Source organism: Triturus cristatus, chromosome 1_1, assembly GCF_964204655.1.
Source record: "Triturus cristatus chromosome 1_1, aTriCri1.1, whole genome shotgun sequence".
In the NCBI taxonomy this organism is placed as follows: Eukaryota; Metazoa; Chordata; class Amphibia; order Caudata; family Salamandridae; genus Triturus; species Triturus cristatus.
In genome coordinates, this window is record NC_140579.1 from 40,048,818 (window position 1) to 40,066,406 (window position 17,589).

Here is a 17,589-nt window from a genome sequence, read left to right on the forward strand (position 1 = left end):
GGAACTGGTTGTCAAGTAATATAGCCATAATAGAGACACAATCTAAACTTGTAGGTGGTGACAGACTTGCAACGGGGTGGAAAGGCTATTAAATAACATTCAGAAATATGTTTGGACAGCAAGACTTGTGAATGTTTGCACCAGAAAACTGTTCAAATTAATATCATATACCAACCTACAACAAATAAAGGCCGATTCAAGTTTGACCTCAGGTGCCTCAGAATTCTTTTTTAAGATATATATTCATAGAATTCATAGATTGGAGAAAACGTAATTGAATTCAAATGTCTGTTCATATATCTAACCATACCTAAATAAAATAGCACATTGCCTCAAATTCAACAATATATTCCAGAACAAAGAAAAGCAACTTCATTCAAAATCATAATTGATTACAAAATCTTAAAGAAGTGAATAAATTCAAATTTAGAATTACAACATTTCAAATGTAAATCTAAGCCCATGAGTTTAAGTTAATAGAAAATAATGATAATTTACCTCTAAGAACAAAAGTTAGTTCAAAAAGGATCTCGGGGAGCCATATTGCTCTGAAAGCAACTGCTAGACCGGAAATACTTTGGGATTTTCTAGTCGGTAATAGATAGTACTCAAGGCGGGCCGGATGCACTTGGTGGATATAAAATAAACCTCAAATTCTATTTCCACAAATCTCCTTTCGCCCCATCCTGTCACTAGTCAAGGTAGGAGTTTCTTTGTCTTGAACTGTGGTCATTCTCTTTAACGGTGATGTGTTTCACTCCAGGTGGACCAAGGGGCTCCAGGAGTGTGGCGTGTTGTCTCAGTCGCTCGATGTGGGGAACTACCGTGGCCCTCTGCAGTACATGGCCTGGAAGAAGATGTGGGCCCTCATCGACCCTGGTGAGTAGAATCCCCCTCAAGCCCCTGCAGAACTGTAACGCCCTGATCGTCTCAGGATCGTTTAACAGACACGATAATGAGAACGCAACCACTTGTGAAGGTTTAGTTATTTTAATGAAGGCAAAAATAATACAAGGAATAAACAAAGGTTATAGTCACTGGAATCCTCCAGGCTAAGTACGTTACCAGCCCACAGCACGGATGGTCCTAACCGTCCTCTGCATATACGCCGATCCCGGCGTATGCCAACAGAGGGCAGAAATGAAATGGCCGACAATGCCAATCGGTAGGCTGTGAGAGGCACGAAGAGTGTTGGGGAGAATCGAGGAGTCAGGGAAACACCCAGCCGGGGTCTCTACCTGAAGGGAGCAGCCGCTCAACCTCTTCCTCAGACTGCACCGGGACGCGGAGTCACCTCCTGGTGATGCGTCACCGATACCCCAATCACAAGCAAAGAAGACTGAACCGAGAGCAGCCGCTCGATCGATCCCGTGGACTTCCGAGTCTGTAACGCGGCAAACACCTCCTGGTGTGCGTTACAGCTGGCAGTCCCTGTATCTCTGGTCGGGCTGGGAGTTACGACTCCAACCAGCAAAAGCGCCACTGCGCTTTGACTCAGCCGAGTCAAAAAGCGAAGCTCAATGGTTATCCGGTAGAGCTTCCGGGTCCTTCACAGGTGACGATGGGGCAAGACACGGCCCAGGGAGTAACGACTCGACCTACCTCCGTTCTTGCCTTACTGGAGCACCACTCCGGAACACTGCTCTTCACTAAGCAGATACGTCGGTGTAAACACAATATCCGACAGCGTTGTACCTCCCGGTTCCTCCCTTTATAGGGCGTGTTTTCCTTGAGTTATGTAACAGCTCTCCTGTTTACATAAGGGCGTGTTTTCCTTGAGTTTATGTAACAGCTCTCCTGTTTACATAAGGGCGTGTTTTCCTTGAGTTATGTAACAGCTCTCCTGTTTACATAACCTCTCAACCGCTAAGCATCCTGGGAGATGTAGTCCGTTTTCGCTGGTTACCGTTTTCCTCCCCTCGCATGACAGGAATTCTTGACAGTACATCCTCCTTCTCAGCGGCTCCCCACGGGTCCAGCGCTGGCAGGAAAACGCCGATGGAACAAGGAGACCAAGCGCGGAGCATGAACCCCTTCAGCCGGTTCCCATGACTGTTCCTCTGGGCCATAGCCTTTCCATGCAACCAGGTACCACAGCTTCCCCCTGCGCCATTTGGACGCCCGTATGCCCGACACTTCATACTCCACCTCCGACTCCACGCATACCGGCCTAGGTGTCCCAGACGGCTTGGAGGGTGCTGGTTTGAGCAATGATACATGAAAGACAGGGTGTATCCGCAATGACTGGGGCAAGCGCACCTTCACGGTCACGGGACCCATACACTTGGTAATTCGATAGGGGCCCCTGTACTTGGGATGGAACACACTGTTCTTTCGAAACCTCATGTTTCTTGTGGATATCCAGACGTAGTCTCCAGTGCGGTACAGTGGCCCGGGCCTTCTCTTCCTGTCTGCTGCAGCCTTGTATCTCCTCTTGGCCTCTATTAGGACAGCCCTTGAGCGCATCAACGTGTCTTTTATGTGTGCCACCCTGTCCGCTGTGGCGGGAATCCTGTCCTCTCTGAACGGATGTAGAAATGGCAAGAACCTGGGATGTTGGCCATAGTTGCTATAGAACGGAGATGACTGTGTGGAGCTGTGAGTGGCGTTGTTATAGGCTATCTCTGCAACCCATAGCAAGTCGACCCATTCTTCCCTGCCCTGGTCCACAAAACATCGCAGATACTGTTTGAGCGTTTGGTTCAGGCGCTCGGTTTGGCCGTCCGTTTGAGGGTGGTAGCTGGTGGACAGGGCGGTCTTAACATGCAGCGCAGTGCACCAAGTCTTCCAGAATTGCGCAGTAAACTGCGACCCCCGGTCCGACACGATCACCCCAGGTAATCCATGCAGTCGTACCACATTCTTTAGGAGTAGTGACGCCAATTCCCCGGCCGTAGGGACTCTCTTGCAGGGGATGAAGTGCCCCATTTTCGTCAAGTAATCCACCACCACCAGTATTGCCGTCATCCCCTGGTCTACCGGTAGGCCCACCACGAAGTCCAGTGATATGCTATCCCATGGTCTATCCGGGGTCGGAAGTGGATGTAAGAGCCCTTGGGTTCGGCCATGGTCGGCCTTCATGGTAGCACACGTAGGACACTCCTGTCCCCACCTCCTGACATCCACTCTCATGGTTGGCCACCAGAAATGCCGTCCCATGCTAGCCACCGTTTTTTCAAAGCCCAAATGACCTGCGCATGGAGAGTCATGGCACCAGATGAATGCTTGTTTCCTTAGCCTAGGCGTGGGTATCAATAGGCACCTGCCCTTCAGGGGTATCCCGTCCTTCAGCTGCCATTCTCTGTGACTGAGGAGCCACCTCCGCCATGCGAATGACCTGATCCCTCTCTTTATTCCCCTCAGGAAAGTATCCGGTTGGATAACCCCCAATACCATCCTCGGGGAAATGATGGAATGCTCGGTCGCAGGCAATGGTTCCTTAACTGCAGATTGACGGGACAGGGCGTCCGCCTTCCGGTTTTCCGTCCCCGGCCGATATGTGATGCGGAAGTTGAACCCCGCAAAGAAGATCATCCACCGCAGCTGTCTGGGAGAAAGGTGTCTTGTGGCCGTCATGAACTGTAGGTTCCGATGGTCCGTGTACACCGATACCACATGTCTTGCCCCCATCAACCAATGCCTCCATTCGGTGAAGGCGTCCTTGATTGCGAGAAGCTCCTTCTCCGCAATATGGTAGTTGCGTTCGGCGTCGTTGAGTTTGTGGGACATGTACGCAACGGGATGAAGCACCCCTGTGTCGTGGTTGCGTTGGGACAAGATAGCCCCCAGTGCCACATCCGATGCGTCCGCTTCCACCACGTAGGGGAGATCCGGATCGGGGTGAGCCAACACCGGCGCTTCACCAAAGGCGCTTTTCAGGGCCTCAAAGGCTGTGTTCGCTTCAGGGGACCAGACAAACTCCTTGGACTTCCTCAGTAGCTGTGTGATTGGGGCCACCAATCCTGAAAATCCATCTATAAACCGCCTGTAAAAGTTGGCGAAGCCAATGAAACTTTGGACGTCCTTCACGCTTTGGGGCACCGGCCATTCTTTCACCGCCTTGATCTTTCGTTCTGCCATCTCCTGTCCCTCTGAACTCAGCATCACTCCGAGGAATTCCACGGATGTGACGTGGAAGTCACACTTGCTGAGTTTACAAAACAGCATGTTTTCCCTCAGCTTTTGGAGCACAGCTTTGACGTGGTGTACGTGCTCCTCCACACTGGACGAATAGATGAGGATGTCGTCGATATATACGACCACGTAGATATCCAACTCCTCTCTGAATACCTCATTCAAAAAGTACTGAAAGGCTGCCGGGGCGTTGCACAGACCGAACAGCATGACAAGGTACTCAATAAGGCCGAACCTGGTCTTAAAGGCGGTCTTCCACTCGTCTCCGTCCCTCATGCGCACCAGATGGTATGCCCCTTTCAAATCCAACTTGGTGTAGATACGAGCTTTCTTGACCTGTTCCAGAAGTACACTGATGAGAGGCAAGGGGTACCGATTCTTTACGGTTATCGCATTCAATGCCCTAAAGTCCACACAGGCTCTCAGCTCCCCATTAGCCTTCGGGATGAAGAAGAGTGGCGAGGCGGCCGGAGACTTGGACGGGCGGATGAATCCTAGCTTGAGGAGTTTATCCAGGTACCCCCGGAGATGCACGTTTTCAGGCTCCGTCAGGGCATACAGCCTGCCGCTGGGAACGCTGGCCCCTGGCACCAGGTCGATCTGGCAGTCAAACTGTCTATGTGGTGGTAGCACTTCCGCCTTCACCTCATCAAATACATCCTCAAAACTGTGATAAGCCTGGGGGAGAGCCACATCTTTTTCTGCCGCTGTAGCCACCGTCTGACTCCCGCTCTCACCTGCGTCAAGGGATTCCGTTCTTATTCCACAATGCAGGATGCAATACGGTGACGTCAGTTCGATGCGATGTGTTGGCCAATCCACAGAGGGGTTGTGTTTCTGTAGCCACGGCAATCCCAATATGACGCCATATTGGGGCGCTCGGATGATGTTAAAATCGATTTGTTCCAAATGGTTCCTCCCACATCTCATCGGAAGGACCCCCGTGTGCTGCCCGATGGGCCCCGTCACCAATCGCCTTCCGTCTACAGCATAGACGTCTTCGAGTACAGCTTTGGGAAGAAGCACTAGCCCTAGCCTGCATGCCTCGTTGTGGTCCATAAACATGCCAGTGGCCCCTGAATCCACCATGGCCACAACGGGTATCCACTGGTCATGCACTCCCACGTGCACCGTGAGAAACAGGTGTCGTTGTCCCCCAGGTTGATAAGGCCCTCACATGTCTTGGGTTGTGGGTCAATATAAGCCACGGCGTCCTTGAGCTCATCGCACAGCCTGTGATGGAAGAGCGCCGTCTGTTTAGCAACAGGCCACTTGGTTTCCGCAACCAGCCTTCGGAACGCGTTGAGATACTGCACCAGGTCGTTGGATCCCTGTCTCAACTCAAGCATTTCACGGTCCGCCGTGTACGAGTCAGCCCTTCTGTCGAAGACCTTCAGAAATTCCTCGCGAAAAGCACCCCAATCACATAAGATGGGGTCGTCCCTGCTCACCAGAGGTACGGCCCATTGTGCCGCGTTTCCAGCCAAATAGGATATAAGGAAAGCCACACGAGCCTGACTCGTGGGGAACGCCCTTGGTTTGCACGATAAATGTAGCGCCACTTGTGTGAGGAATACCTGCACTGTGTTAGGATCCCCACTGTACCTCTCTGGTGTTGCCAAGGGGACGGCTACCGGCATTTCCACTACTACCGCAGGGGTCTGGTTCGTGAGGGAGGTGCTGGGCGTGAGCGGGTCCAATTGGATAGCATCCAGTCTGGCTTTTACATCGGCTGTTTCTTGCCTGGAGGCAGCCAATTCAATTTGCACGGTCGCTAAAGCAGCCAGCACATCATCAAGTGTTGCCATGTCTGTTATCGACCGGGAGACAGTTAGTGTTATTAAGGTCGGATATTTTGTAACGCCCTGATCGTCTCAGGATCGTTTAACAGACACGATAATGAGAACGCAACCACTTGTGAAGGTTTAGTTATTTTAATGAAGGCAAAAATAATACAAGGAATAAACAAAGGTTATAGTCACTGGAATCCTCCAGGCTAAGTACGTTACCAGCCCACAGCACGGATGGTCCTAACCGTCCTCTGCATATACGCCGATCCCGGCGTATGCCAACAGAGGGCAGAAATGAAATGGCCGACAATGCCAATCGGTAGGCTGTGAGGGGCACGAAGAGTGTTGGGGAGAATCGAGGAGTCAGGGAAACACCCAGCCGGGGTCTCTACCTGAAGGGAGCAGCCGCTCAACCTCTTCCTCAGACTGCACCGGGACGCGGAGTCACCTCCTGGTGATGCGTCACCGATACCCCAATCACAAGCAAAGAAGACTGAACCGAGAGCAGCCGCTCGATCGATCCCGTGGACTTCCGAGTCTGTAACGCGGCAAACACCTCCTGGTGTGCGTTACAGCTGGCAGTCCCTGTATCTCTGGTCGGGCTGGGAGTTACGACTCCAACCAGCAAAAGCGCCACTGCGCTTTGACTCAGCCGAGTCAAAAAGCGAAGCTCAATGGTTATCCGGTAGAGCTTCCGGGTCCTTCACAGGTGACGATGGGGCAAGACACGGCCCAGGGAGTAACGACTCGACCTACCTCCGTTCTTGCCTTACTGGAGCACCACTCCGGAACACTGCTCTTCACTAAGCAGGTACGTCGGTGTAAACACAATATCCGACAGCGTTGTACCTCCCGGTTCCTCCCTTTATAGGGCGTGTTTTCCTTGAGTTATGTAACAGCTCTCCTGTTTACATAAGGGCGTGTTTTCCTTGAGTTTATGTAACAGCTCTCCTGTTTACATAAGGGCGTGTTTTCCTTGAGTTATGTAACAGCTCTCCTGTTTACATAACCTCTCAACCGCTAAGCATCCTGGGAGATGTAGTCCGTTTTCGCTGGTTACCGTTTTCCTCCCCTCGCATGACAGGAATTCTTGACAAGAACACAGTTTGAGACCAGAGAGAGGCAGTGGTGTCAAGATGAGGACAGCCGAGACGGTGATGGAGCTCAAAGCCAATGCGTAGATATTCCAAGAGAGCTTTAAATGAATTTATTTAGTGAATTTATCAAATGTGCTATTAGCGACTAAGGTGTTATGGCGCTAGATGAGATCAAATGTAAGCAGCATAAGAGCCACTTACTGAATAAAGAGCGAAGTGAAAATAAACATCCACCCCATTCTTCATCACCACCAATCACCAGCAAGAGAGGCTTCTGATTGTGCTTCTCTTTAATGATCATGGAGCTGGTATTTGAAGAATCCCCTTTTGGCCCAGTTAAACAAAAGGTCCTCTGTCTGCCCTGGCATTTGAGAGTGTATTTTCAAGGGCCCCTGTCTTGCCATGGCACCCTGGGGACATTTCAAATACAGAACAGGTAAGGGCTCTTTCAAATACTAGGGCAGACAGGGGGGCGTTTAAATACCAGGGCAGATAGGGGCTCTTTCAAATACTAGGGCAGATAGGGGGCCTTTTAAATACCAGGGCAGATAGGGGCTCTTTCAAATACTAGGGCAGACGGGGGTCTTTTAAATACCTCAGCAAACAAGGGACCTTTTAAATACCAGGGCAGACAGGAGGGCTTTTAAATGCCACAGCAAACAAGGGACCTTTTAAATACCAGGGCATATAGGAGCTCTTTTAAATACCAGGGCAGACAGGAGACCTTCCAAATGTCAGGGCAGACACTGGACCCTTGAAATGCCAGGCCAAATTGGGGTTCTTTTAGATACCTGGGCACACAGGGTATATTTCAAATGCCAGGGCAAACAGGAGACCTCTCAAATGCCAGGACAGAGAGGGGTCCTTTCAAATCCCAGGGTTGAAAAGGGCCCTTTCAATTAGCAGAGCAGACATGGAACCTTTCAAATGCCTGGAAACACACCGGACCTTGCGCAATTCCTCATAATCTCGTATAACTGAAATTTCACGTAATCACACTACACCAAGGGGCATATTACCAAGGACGGCGTAAAAACTTATTGCCGGTTTAGCGGCAGAAAACTGCCACTAAAGCGGTGATAATGGGCTTGATAATATGCCCTGGAGAATTCCCATAGAAGCCCATGTTGACACCAGAACATGGGCTTCTATTGGAATTCTCTGCGGCATATTATCAAGCCCATTATCGCCGCTTTAGCGGCAGTTTTCTGCCGCTAAACTGGCGATAATTCTTTATGCCGTCCTTGATAATATGCCCCTTGTAGGTGATTTGCGGCCACTTCTCCAAATAATGAAATTGCATACATTTTGCATGTTGTCAATGACGCACCCCGGTATGTGATATTTTCCACCACTTCTAACCCGTACCCTACTGAGGTGCACCGTGTAAATTCTTCTACACATTTGTGTGGAGTTTGGTCACTTGTAGAACCTTACCTTTTTTTGGATCCACATTTTCTTCTTTGATTAAAATAGTGGTGAAAGAGTTTTATTATCCAGAGTGATGTGGGACATTGCGATGTGCTGGGTAGTGAGGAGTGTGGGAGTGAGACTGTGGTGGTGAGAGGGTGACCCGTCATGACTGGGAATCAAAATTTGGACGCAAATTGTGCTCCAGCTCATCGACGATCAGGCTTGGCGGGCAGTAGCGATGATCAGGCGTTTCCCCGGGAGGTCGGAAGGGTGGGCCGGGTGTGAAGTGGTGGGGGCTGGTTTCTTCAGCAATATCGTCCCCCAGTAAAAATCAGCATTGCTTAACACGAGCAGCACCCCCTTCTGGAGGGCGGGGGAGGAGGGGGATTGCTCAGACAAAATTGCCACTTATGCTTTGAGTTCCCAGTCCGGCTCTGAAGTGGAGTGTGGAATTTCCGCTTGGTTACAGGTTCGCTGCCTCAAAATAGCGCACCAACATTCCCCACTCCATGTATGCAAACAGTGCATGTATTGTGGTATTTATCTAGAGCTTCATACCTCACTGCATTATGTTGAAGCGCATAAGAAAGACAGGTGAGCCGCATTAACCTGGTGCCTCTTGTGTGCATTTTGCATTTGAGTAGACTGTTTTAGGGGCATATCAGCAACAGACGGCGATAAATATCGCAAAGCGCGCTTAGCGCTTTTATATTTATCGCCGCCTATCGCTGTAATTTATCGCCCGGTTACTCCAGGGCGATAAATTTTACATCAAAAGCGTCGTTATGCAGGAATATCGCTGTTAAACCAGCGATATTCCCACAGCGATAGAAGAAACCTTGATGATAGGGAGATCTGGATTCAGCCACTGAATCCACCTCCCGTGCCATCGATAGGGTAGTCATGAAAAGTAGCAGACGTAAAATACCGGCGATAACAGCGGTTAGCGCTGTTTTGTACACCGCTGTGGGCGTCCTGGGCCGTATTGTAAATACGGAGTAGGGCAGTTAGAGATCATTTTCCCTTTGTTTTGCAGGGAACGCCTCCTTTGCATCTCATTAGAGAGGCAAAGCGAGGCGTGAACTAAACAGGAGCTGAATCAAGGAAACACGTGATAGCGTGTCCTTGTAAATAATGCAATATAATTATCGCCGCTTTTTGCCCAAAAACGGACACTAAAGGGGTGATAATTCTATCGCCAGCCCTTGTTGATATGCCCCTTTGTGAGCCCAGTCAGCTTTTCCTGGGCTCACAAAATGTTAATATGTATCTCTTAGGGGTAGATGGTGTTTGTGTTGGCGTAGGAGGTGTGTGAGAACATTAAACCACATACACGTTTTATTTGGAAGTGGTCTGCAGCCGAGCTGTGGGGCATATTATCAAGACAGGCGAGAAAATAATCGCCGCTTTAGCGGCAGAAAACTGCCGCTAAAACGGCGATAATACTATCGCCTGTCTTGAAAATATGCCCCAGTATTTCTTGTGTGTCGTTTGTGCAAGCAATCAGCAGGTTTGTGTGCACGTTGTGAGCGTGTTCGGTTGTGCAGCCTTGCCACTCTTCTTGCGCCCATCTCAGCCGTGTTCGATAGCGCGCTCCTGTGCTTGCACGCGTGCGTGTGTGCACGTGCAGTGCAGGGCCTGTGATTGATTGGTGCGCTCAAGTGATGTACAGCTGCAGGTCCCACGCGCAGGTGAACCACAGCCCTCCACTCCTTGCTCTGCACGGTTCGCCCCCGCCCACTCTCGCTTCTGCAGGTGCTGCGGTTCAAGCCGGCAGAGGGGTGAGTGGGCGGGACTCAGCCCAAGCGAGAACGAAACTGATTGCGCTCCCTCCATATGAGGCCGTGTTTACAGGGCTTCGAAAGCCGATAACCCCAAAAGGTTTAAAGTTAAAGGGGCGCAGTAAGCCGTTACAAGCAAACAAGCCCAGCTCTCTGGGTTTTAGTCTAGGGTGACCAGACGTCCCGGTTTTCCCCGGACGGTCCCCGTTTTTGGAGAAGTGTCCCCGTGTCCCGACACTTTTCTCCAATTCAATGAAATGTCCGGGTTTTTAAACAGTGTCTGGGTTAAACATACAAATGTCCCGGTTTTTCATTTGTTTCGGTTGTTTGAGCATGCGCGTGCATGCTCTCTTTGCACTGATTAAAGCGTGACGTTTAGGTGAGCGTTGTAGCAGGAAGGGAAATCGGACTTTGAATGGGATGGGGGGTGGGGAGAGGTGCTCCTTTCATTCCACAGCGCGAGGTTCAGCGCTTTGAATGTGACCTCTGTCTCCAGGCCGAGAAGTCAAAGGATGCAATCTGCATACATTCACACCTGAATGCCGGTCACTTAGGGTGCTTCCAGAGATACCTTTGTTTTGTTAATGCAGCGCTCCTGCTCCAACAGCTGGGTGCTGGCTTCCTGGGGGCGCCGTGTTTTAAAATTTATTATGCTTTTGAAGCACCTGCTGCAGCGTTTCTTTACCCCCAGCAATTACCAGGCCTCACATAAATGTCAAGATAACTCGTGTGATTAATAATCTTCCTGGAGAGAGATCAGCATTTTGTATAGTTGAAGTTTTGACTTCGGTGAAGTTAGTGTAGAGGGTTAACATGCCTGCTGCAAAGAACCTGTACCAAGTAGATTACAGAGTGCGTATGATGTAAACAGATCAGCAGATTACTGCTTTCAAAAGAGATATCCTTTTGTTACTTGCAATTTATAACTTAAAGTCCTGATATAGAATAGTGAGCTATTAACTTTCATCCTAGAACTGCATACACACTGCAAAGTATACATTATTAGAGCACTGATTAATGTTGCAAAAAGGGATAATTTGGCTAGAAATCGATTCTTATTATTAAAGAAAACTCCCAACTATGCTGTTTCTTTTTCGACTCTGCGTTTGTGCTTCTCCACACCAAGCACTCTTAAACTATACTGCCTACCAGTATGGATGACATGTGACTCCCTACACTTTTAGTCCTTTGGCTTATGTAACATTTCCTATACACTGATTACACATGCAAGATTGATTGTCTCTGTGTAATGTGTGTGTGATGCGAAGTGCTCGGACACCCTACACTGGTATGAGTGGCGCTATATAACTAATTCAATGCATCTGAGAGAGTGTGGTTATGGAGACTTGGTCACTGTTAAAGGGTGCTAGTGAGAGAATCCGTGGTGGAGGTGGTCTTGGGGGGGCGCCAACAAACACTGTCGCACAGGGCGCCACCAGCACTAAAGCCGTGGTCACCAACTATAGCAAATGTTGAGGCAAAGTCTGTTTAAATGGAATTAATGGTTACAGCCAATAAAAGACCTCTGATTTGTCGTCTGTAATGCTTCATCTCGGTCTGTGGAGGGAGCTGTCATTATAGTCCTTTTTCTATGTCCATGGCAGCTGTCAAAATAGTCCTACCTTTATGTCGATGGTTACTGCAAACCGTAGTCCTACTTCTATGTCTATGTCCCCGTTTTTTGTTTTGAGAATCTGGTCACCCTATTTTAGTCACTAGTCGTCAGGGTCGGCGTCATGAATGTTTCACTTTTAATAAATATCTCTCAATGCATTCACATAATGTGGTATACTAAGGTAAAACGTTTCCACTTCTTAAAGAAATGTACCTTTCTTAAGTTTGAAGAGACTGTGATATTTTTGTCTTGGTGTTTGTTGCATGATGCGCTTGGAGCCCAGCAGACCATTGGCTCGGCTCTGGCTCGGCTCTCCCTGTTCATGTGTTGGCTCGCCCACCTCTATCGGCGGCCCTCTACATTTTGAAAAAGTGCAATACCTGGGATGGAGTGCGCTGCGCCTGGCGCGCGCACACACATTGAAATGCTTTCCAAAGAGGCTGCATGGACGCCATTTAGGGCTCGCAGCTGTGACCCCTGGCTTGTCCCTTGGCACTGTCTTTGCGACCCCTTGCCGCAGAGATGGCAAAATCAGTGTTTGGAACACAGGGCAGCTTGTCTTTATGGGCGTCGGTTGGGGCTTTACTCTCCCTGTTTTCTGAAAATTTTAGTACAACAATAGTGAATAATATCGTAGTATTCACTGTGACTGTAATTAAAAATGTAGTGCAAATCGCTGGAATGGGACCTTTCCTGACAGTAGATGTAAGTAGAAAATGTGTTTAAATGCACGTTGTGTATACTTGCTTGTGGGTGACTGTGTTTATTTGAGAGAAAGCAAGTATATGTGTATGTTAGTGAAGGTTAGTGACAGATAGTAAGTGATAATGTGTGGAATTGAGTCTTAGTAAGTGAGTATGAATCAGTGTGAGAGTTCAGAGTGACTGCAAGTGAGTGAGTGAGAATTAAGTACAAAGGAGGGTTAGAGATTGTAAGAATCAATTTGAATGAATAGGTATGATTGAGTTAGAATGAATTTGAATGAGAATGTGTGAGAATTAGAGAGCGAGGTTAAGAGCAAGTGAAAATGGATGAGTGAGTGCAAGTTATTGAAAATTGAGTGAGTGTGAGCGAGTGTAAGTGAGCATGAGTGTGACAGTAGTATTATACTTGGGAATTTGCCATTTGCTTTGGCATCAGTGAAGATAAATCTTTTCTTATGGAATTACCCATGGCAAAATACTAGCACTGGCAATCCTGGCATGACAGGTACCTGTAACAAAATAATGGAAGACTGGAGGTCATTTTTGGCATGGTAAAATATTGGTACTGGCATACAGGAGGTATTTAGTACTGAGGTAGTTCTTGGCATAATGGTAAAGTACTGCTACTAGCATACAACAGGAAACTTTGTATATAGAGCACATGTGGAAAAATGTTATAACTGGTATACTTGAGGAAATTCTTGGCATGGTGGCACCCATGGCAACATGATGGCACTAGCACATTGGAGGTAATTATTGTCATGACTCGTCCTCGGCATCCCCCGACACGAACACATCAGCCAACACCTACGAAGACTCCACTGGCTCCCAGTGGAGAAAAGAGTCACCTTCAAGATCCTCACTCACGCCTACAAATGTCTACACAACAACATACCCAAATACCTCAACGACAGAATCAACTTCCACATACCCAAAAGAAACCTCTGATCTTCCAACCTCGCACTGGCCAAGACCCCGCGCATTCACAGAGCCAGAGCAGTCGGAAGATCCTTCTTTCACATTGCAGCCAGGACCTGGAACGAGCTACCAGCAGACATCAGACGCGCCCACTCCCTGAACACCTTCAGGAAAACCCTCAAGACCTGGCTCTTCAACTAAACAGACCTGCGGACCCCTCTCCCGCTCCGCCCACCCAGTGCCTTGAGACCCTCACAGGTGAGTAGCGCGCTTCAATTCCCTGATTGATTAATTGATTGATGAGGGAGGCCAACCTTGCCATGAGAGAGGTGGCAACCCTGACAAAATGCTGGTCCTGACATATTGAGGTAATTTGTTGACATAAGAATATGGAGGGTATTAGTGGCAAAATTCTGCTTTCAGCATATTGTATGTACGTTTTGTACTAAATGGGCTCACATGACAAAATACAGGCCCTGGTACAATAGAGGTCATTTTTGACGTAATGGAGGCACATTTTGGGGAAATGGGTATACTCCTAGCTACTGACTGGTTTCTTTGGTTTGGCCCACTATGAAATGACTTGAATATTTAAGGAGTAGCCCTTCAGAGCCATTGTTTTTTTAATATATTCATTTGAAAGTTGTGCTTCAAAATTCAATATATAGCCCCATTTAAAAAAAGATTCTCTGGGGCAGGGGTCGAACCCTGTTACAAGAGGTCGGGCTCACTTATTTCATTGGCTTGTTACTATTCAAAGCTAGTATTACGCCCCAAAAACTTTCCAAAATCCTGTCAGCACCCTAATATCAGTGTTATCTAAAATGGGAAACAGCCTTTACAACGCGGTCTAAACCGCGCATGCCTTTACCATGCAGGCTTTACAACACATGCATCTTTACCACGTAGTTTTACGACGACTATGCCTGTACAACAAAAATGTAGGTATTTCACAGGTAAGTGTTTCATATATATAATATACATATATATAGTCAATGAAAAAAAACCAAAGGTTACAGGGAAGTTCTAGTTAGGCTAAGATTTCACTCGTAGAAAACCAGTAAAATTCAGCAGTTATAGTTACCTCAGCTTACTACAGGTTATGCCCCCGCAGTGCAAAGCTTATGACCACAGATATTACATCACTCATAACATAAGCTTTGCACTGTGGGGGCATACCTTGCAGTTAGCTGAGGTAACTATAACTGCTGAATTTTACTGGTTTTCTAAGAGTTTATGATTGTTAAACATATGTAGTAACATACTATAAAAGTTAAATTAGTATACTAGGTGAACTACTATTGAGTGATACTGCTTCTAACATATATTATGTGAGTAGCTGTGTGACTGTATGTATCCATGTGTGTATGGGTGTGTGAGTGGCTGCATGGGTGTATAATTGGGTATGTGAGTTGCTGTGTGAGTGGATGTATTGGTGAGTGAGTGGGTGTGTCAGTGGCTGTATGGGTGAGTGAGTGACTATATGGGTTAGTGAGTGGGTGTCTGAATGGCTGTATGAGCGATTGACTGGGTGCATGAGTGGCTGCTTGCAAAAAAATTGGGTAGAAGGCAACCAGCCCTGCTCCTGCAGATCTATCAAGATAAATGTGTGAGTATAGCTACTTATGGGTGGTGTGTGGGGGTTCCAAGATTCCCATCTTATTCAGAGAGTTGAAAATGCCTTTTTAAAGTCCTGGTGGTTCAAGCTAGCACCTCTGTTTACAATTGCCATAGTGAATTAGGTGTTCCATATATTGCTGACGTCATTAAAGCTCAGCCTGCTTTATTATGGCATAGGATCTGGACTTCTACCAGAACTGGTCTTAACCGTGATATTATTAAAGACAGCATGAAGTTGGACCAGGCTACTAAGATCGCCTGGTTGAAATATGTAAAAACTTCATGCATGACCTTGGGCACCCTTATTACTATAATTCCCCTGAATCCATAAACTCTGTCTCCAGGAAGGAGTTCAAAAGAATTTGTATGACTCACCCGGAGGCAAACAGATTTACTTTCAAAGCAAATAAACCGACAGTACAACGGGACCAATTGATGTTAACTGCCTACACTATACAGCCGTATATACAGTACAATCTAAGTGGGTATAATAGATATGCTTTGACCCGATTTAGATTTGGGAATTTTTATCGCGAAATAAACAATTGGTCAACGAGATATGCTGTGATAATCAGTCACTGCAATCATCAATGCACATGATTTTATTTTGCAAATTATATAAAAAGCAAAGAAGGAGGTTGGTTCAGCCAATTTTAAGATTAGGGGGGTGGACCCAATGCCGACCGCCGTTTTAATTTTTGCCACTTTTAGACAATGAATGGTTTACCAATGCAATTGCCTGTTTTTTAAAAAGTACGCTGAGAATCAGAACGACCATTTCGATTTAAACTTCACTCGGACATGTGTTTTTGATATTTTGTGATGAACTTAATTCCGTGAGGCATTGATCTAATCGCGATTTGTTTTTTATATTAATTGCCTGTGCTGTACGTTCACAAATAAGCTTTTTTGTAAGATGATGTGTTTTTAATTATTCTGTCTGCCTTTGTGATTTTACATGCATAAAATCGAATAAAGCTTGTTCTGATCTGATCTGAGTGGGTGGGTAAGTGAGTTGGTATGTTGGGTGGCTGTAGTGAGAGAATGTCAGTGTGAATGACTGTACGGGTGAGTGAGCAGATGTGCGAGTGCTTGTATGGATGTATGAATGGGTATGCAAGTGGTTCTGTGGGTGTGTGAGTGCTTATGTGGATGAGTGGCTGTGTTGACAGGCTGTATGGGTGAGTGAGTGGGTGTGTGAGTGACTGTGTAGGTAAATAAGTAGGTATGTGGGTGAGTGTGTGTCTATGTGACTGGCTGTACGGGTGAGTGACTGGTTGTATGAGTGGCTGTAAGGGTGAGTGAATGGTTGTGTGAGTGACTGTATGAGTGAGTGTGTGAGTGGGTGCATGAGTACTGGTATGGGTCTGTGAATTGGTATGTGAGTGGTAGTGTCGGGCGTAGATTGGCTTCCCAGGCAGAAACCCTTCCCAAGAGCGATGCACAATGCCTCAACCTTTCTCAAAGACACCTTCCACCCAGTGTCGCTAGCAACGCACACTAAAGTAGGAAACGTGCCCTCAAAAAATGGAGAGGCTAACGAGACCCCTTAGAATAGTCTCTCCTCTGCCAACAGCGGTAGGTCCTAGAGAATAGGCGAGGAATCTATAGGCAGGATAAAAGACATAAGAGGGAGAATTAGCAAGCAGATACAAGAACAATCTATATCCCCCAATTACTATACTGATAATATTTCCTGTTGGGTTGTGTACTGTGCCAAACTTACTTGTATTACCACAGAGGCCAAAGAATGCAGGAGTCTCTTCAAATGAAAAAATACCGACTGATATCCTGTCAACCGGTATGCAAACAAAACACGGACCAATGCAGCGACAGTGAACGCGTTTTGGCGTTCTATAGTTAAGTTGAAGTCCATGTGAAAACACGTCTTTGCTTTATTCCCACTATTGGCCAAGGGGAAGACGGGGGCCAGGTAACTCGATAGGAACAGTGTCCACAACTTAGGAACGCTAACTCGCGTTTAATTAAAAGGCAAAAATAACGAGCAGCCAATACGGAGTACAAAGAGAGTTCAAAACCAGGAACAAACGCGTTCTCGCGTTCTGATTGGCTGACAGTCCAGGTGCGGAATAACACAAGCTCTGATTTGCTGACAGTTCAGGTGTGAAACAATACAAGCTCTGATTTGCTGACAGTTCGGGTGTGAAATAATACAGGGGCAGCCACGGGTCAAAAACATACACACCCAACTACCAAAAGAATTCGCCGACTCTAAAGAGCTGTAAAGCAATCGAGGCAAAATCCAAGCGGCGTGTCTGACGAGTCGAAGAGCGAAAACACACAATCCAATAGGGCCGCTTGTGAAATGACATAGACACGGAATTCCAGAGGTACGAGAGTTGGTGGAGCGCCAACGGCGCGAGGCTAGCTTCTGTGGAAAGAGTAGGGAATTCCAGAGGCACGAGAGTTGGTGGAGCGCCAACGGCGCGAGGCTAGCTTCTGTAGGAAGAGTAGGGAGAGAAGGAAATCACGTTGCAGGTACACGGCAGGGTGATA

General features: G+C 47.5%; 1 protein-coding gene across 4 annotated transcripts in view; it reads left to right on the forward strand.

Moving 5' to 3' along the window:
* Positions 1-17,589, forward strand: part of LOC146869296 (nuclear factor 7, brain-like) — a 153,118-nt gene that overhangs the window by 57,245 nt on the left and 78,284 nt on the right. For all 4 annotated transcript variants that reach the window (XM_085647039.1, XM_085647042.1, XM_085647028.1 and 1 more), the window contains exon 6: positions 764-879. In XM_085647039.1, coding sequence (XP_085503165.1) covers positions 764-879 — 116 coding nt within the window. The remainder of the gene's footprint in view (positions 1-763; positions 880-17,589) is intronic.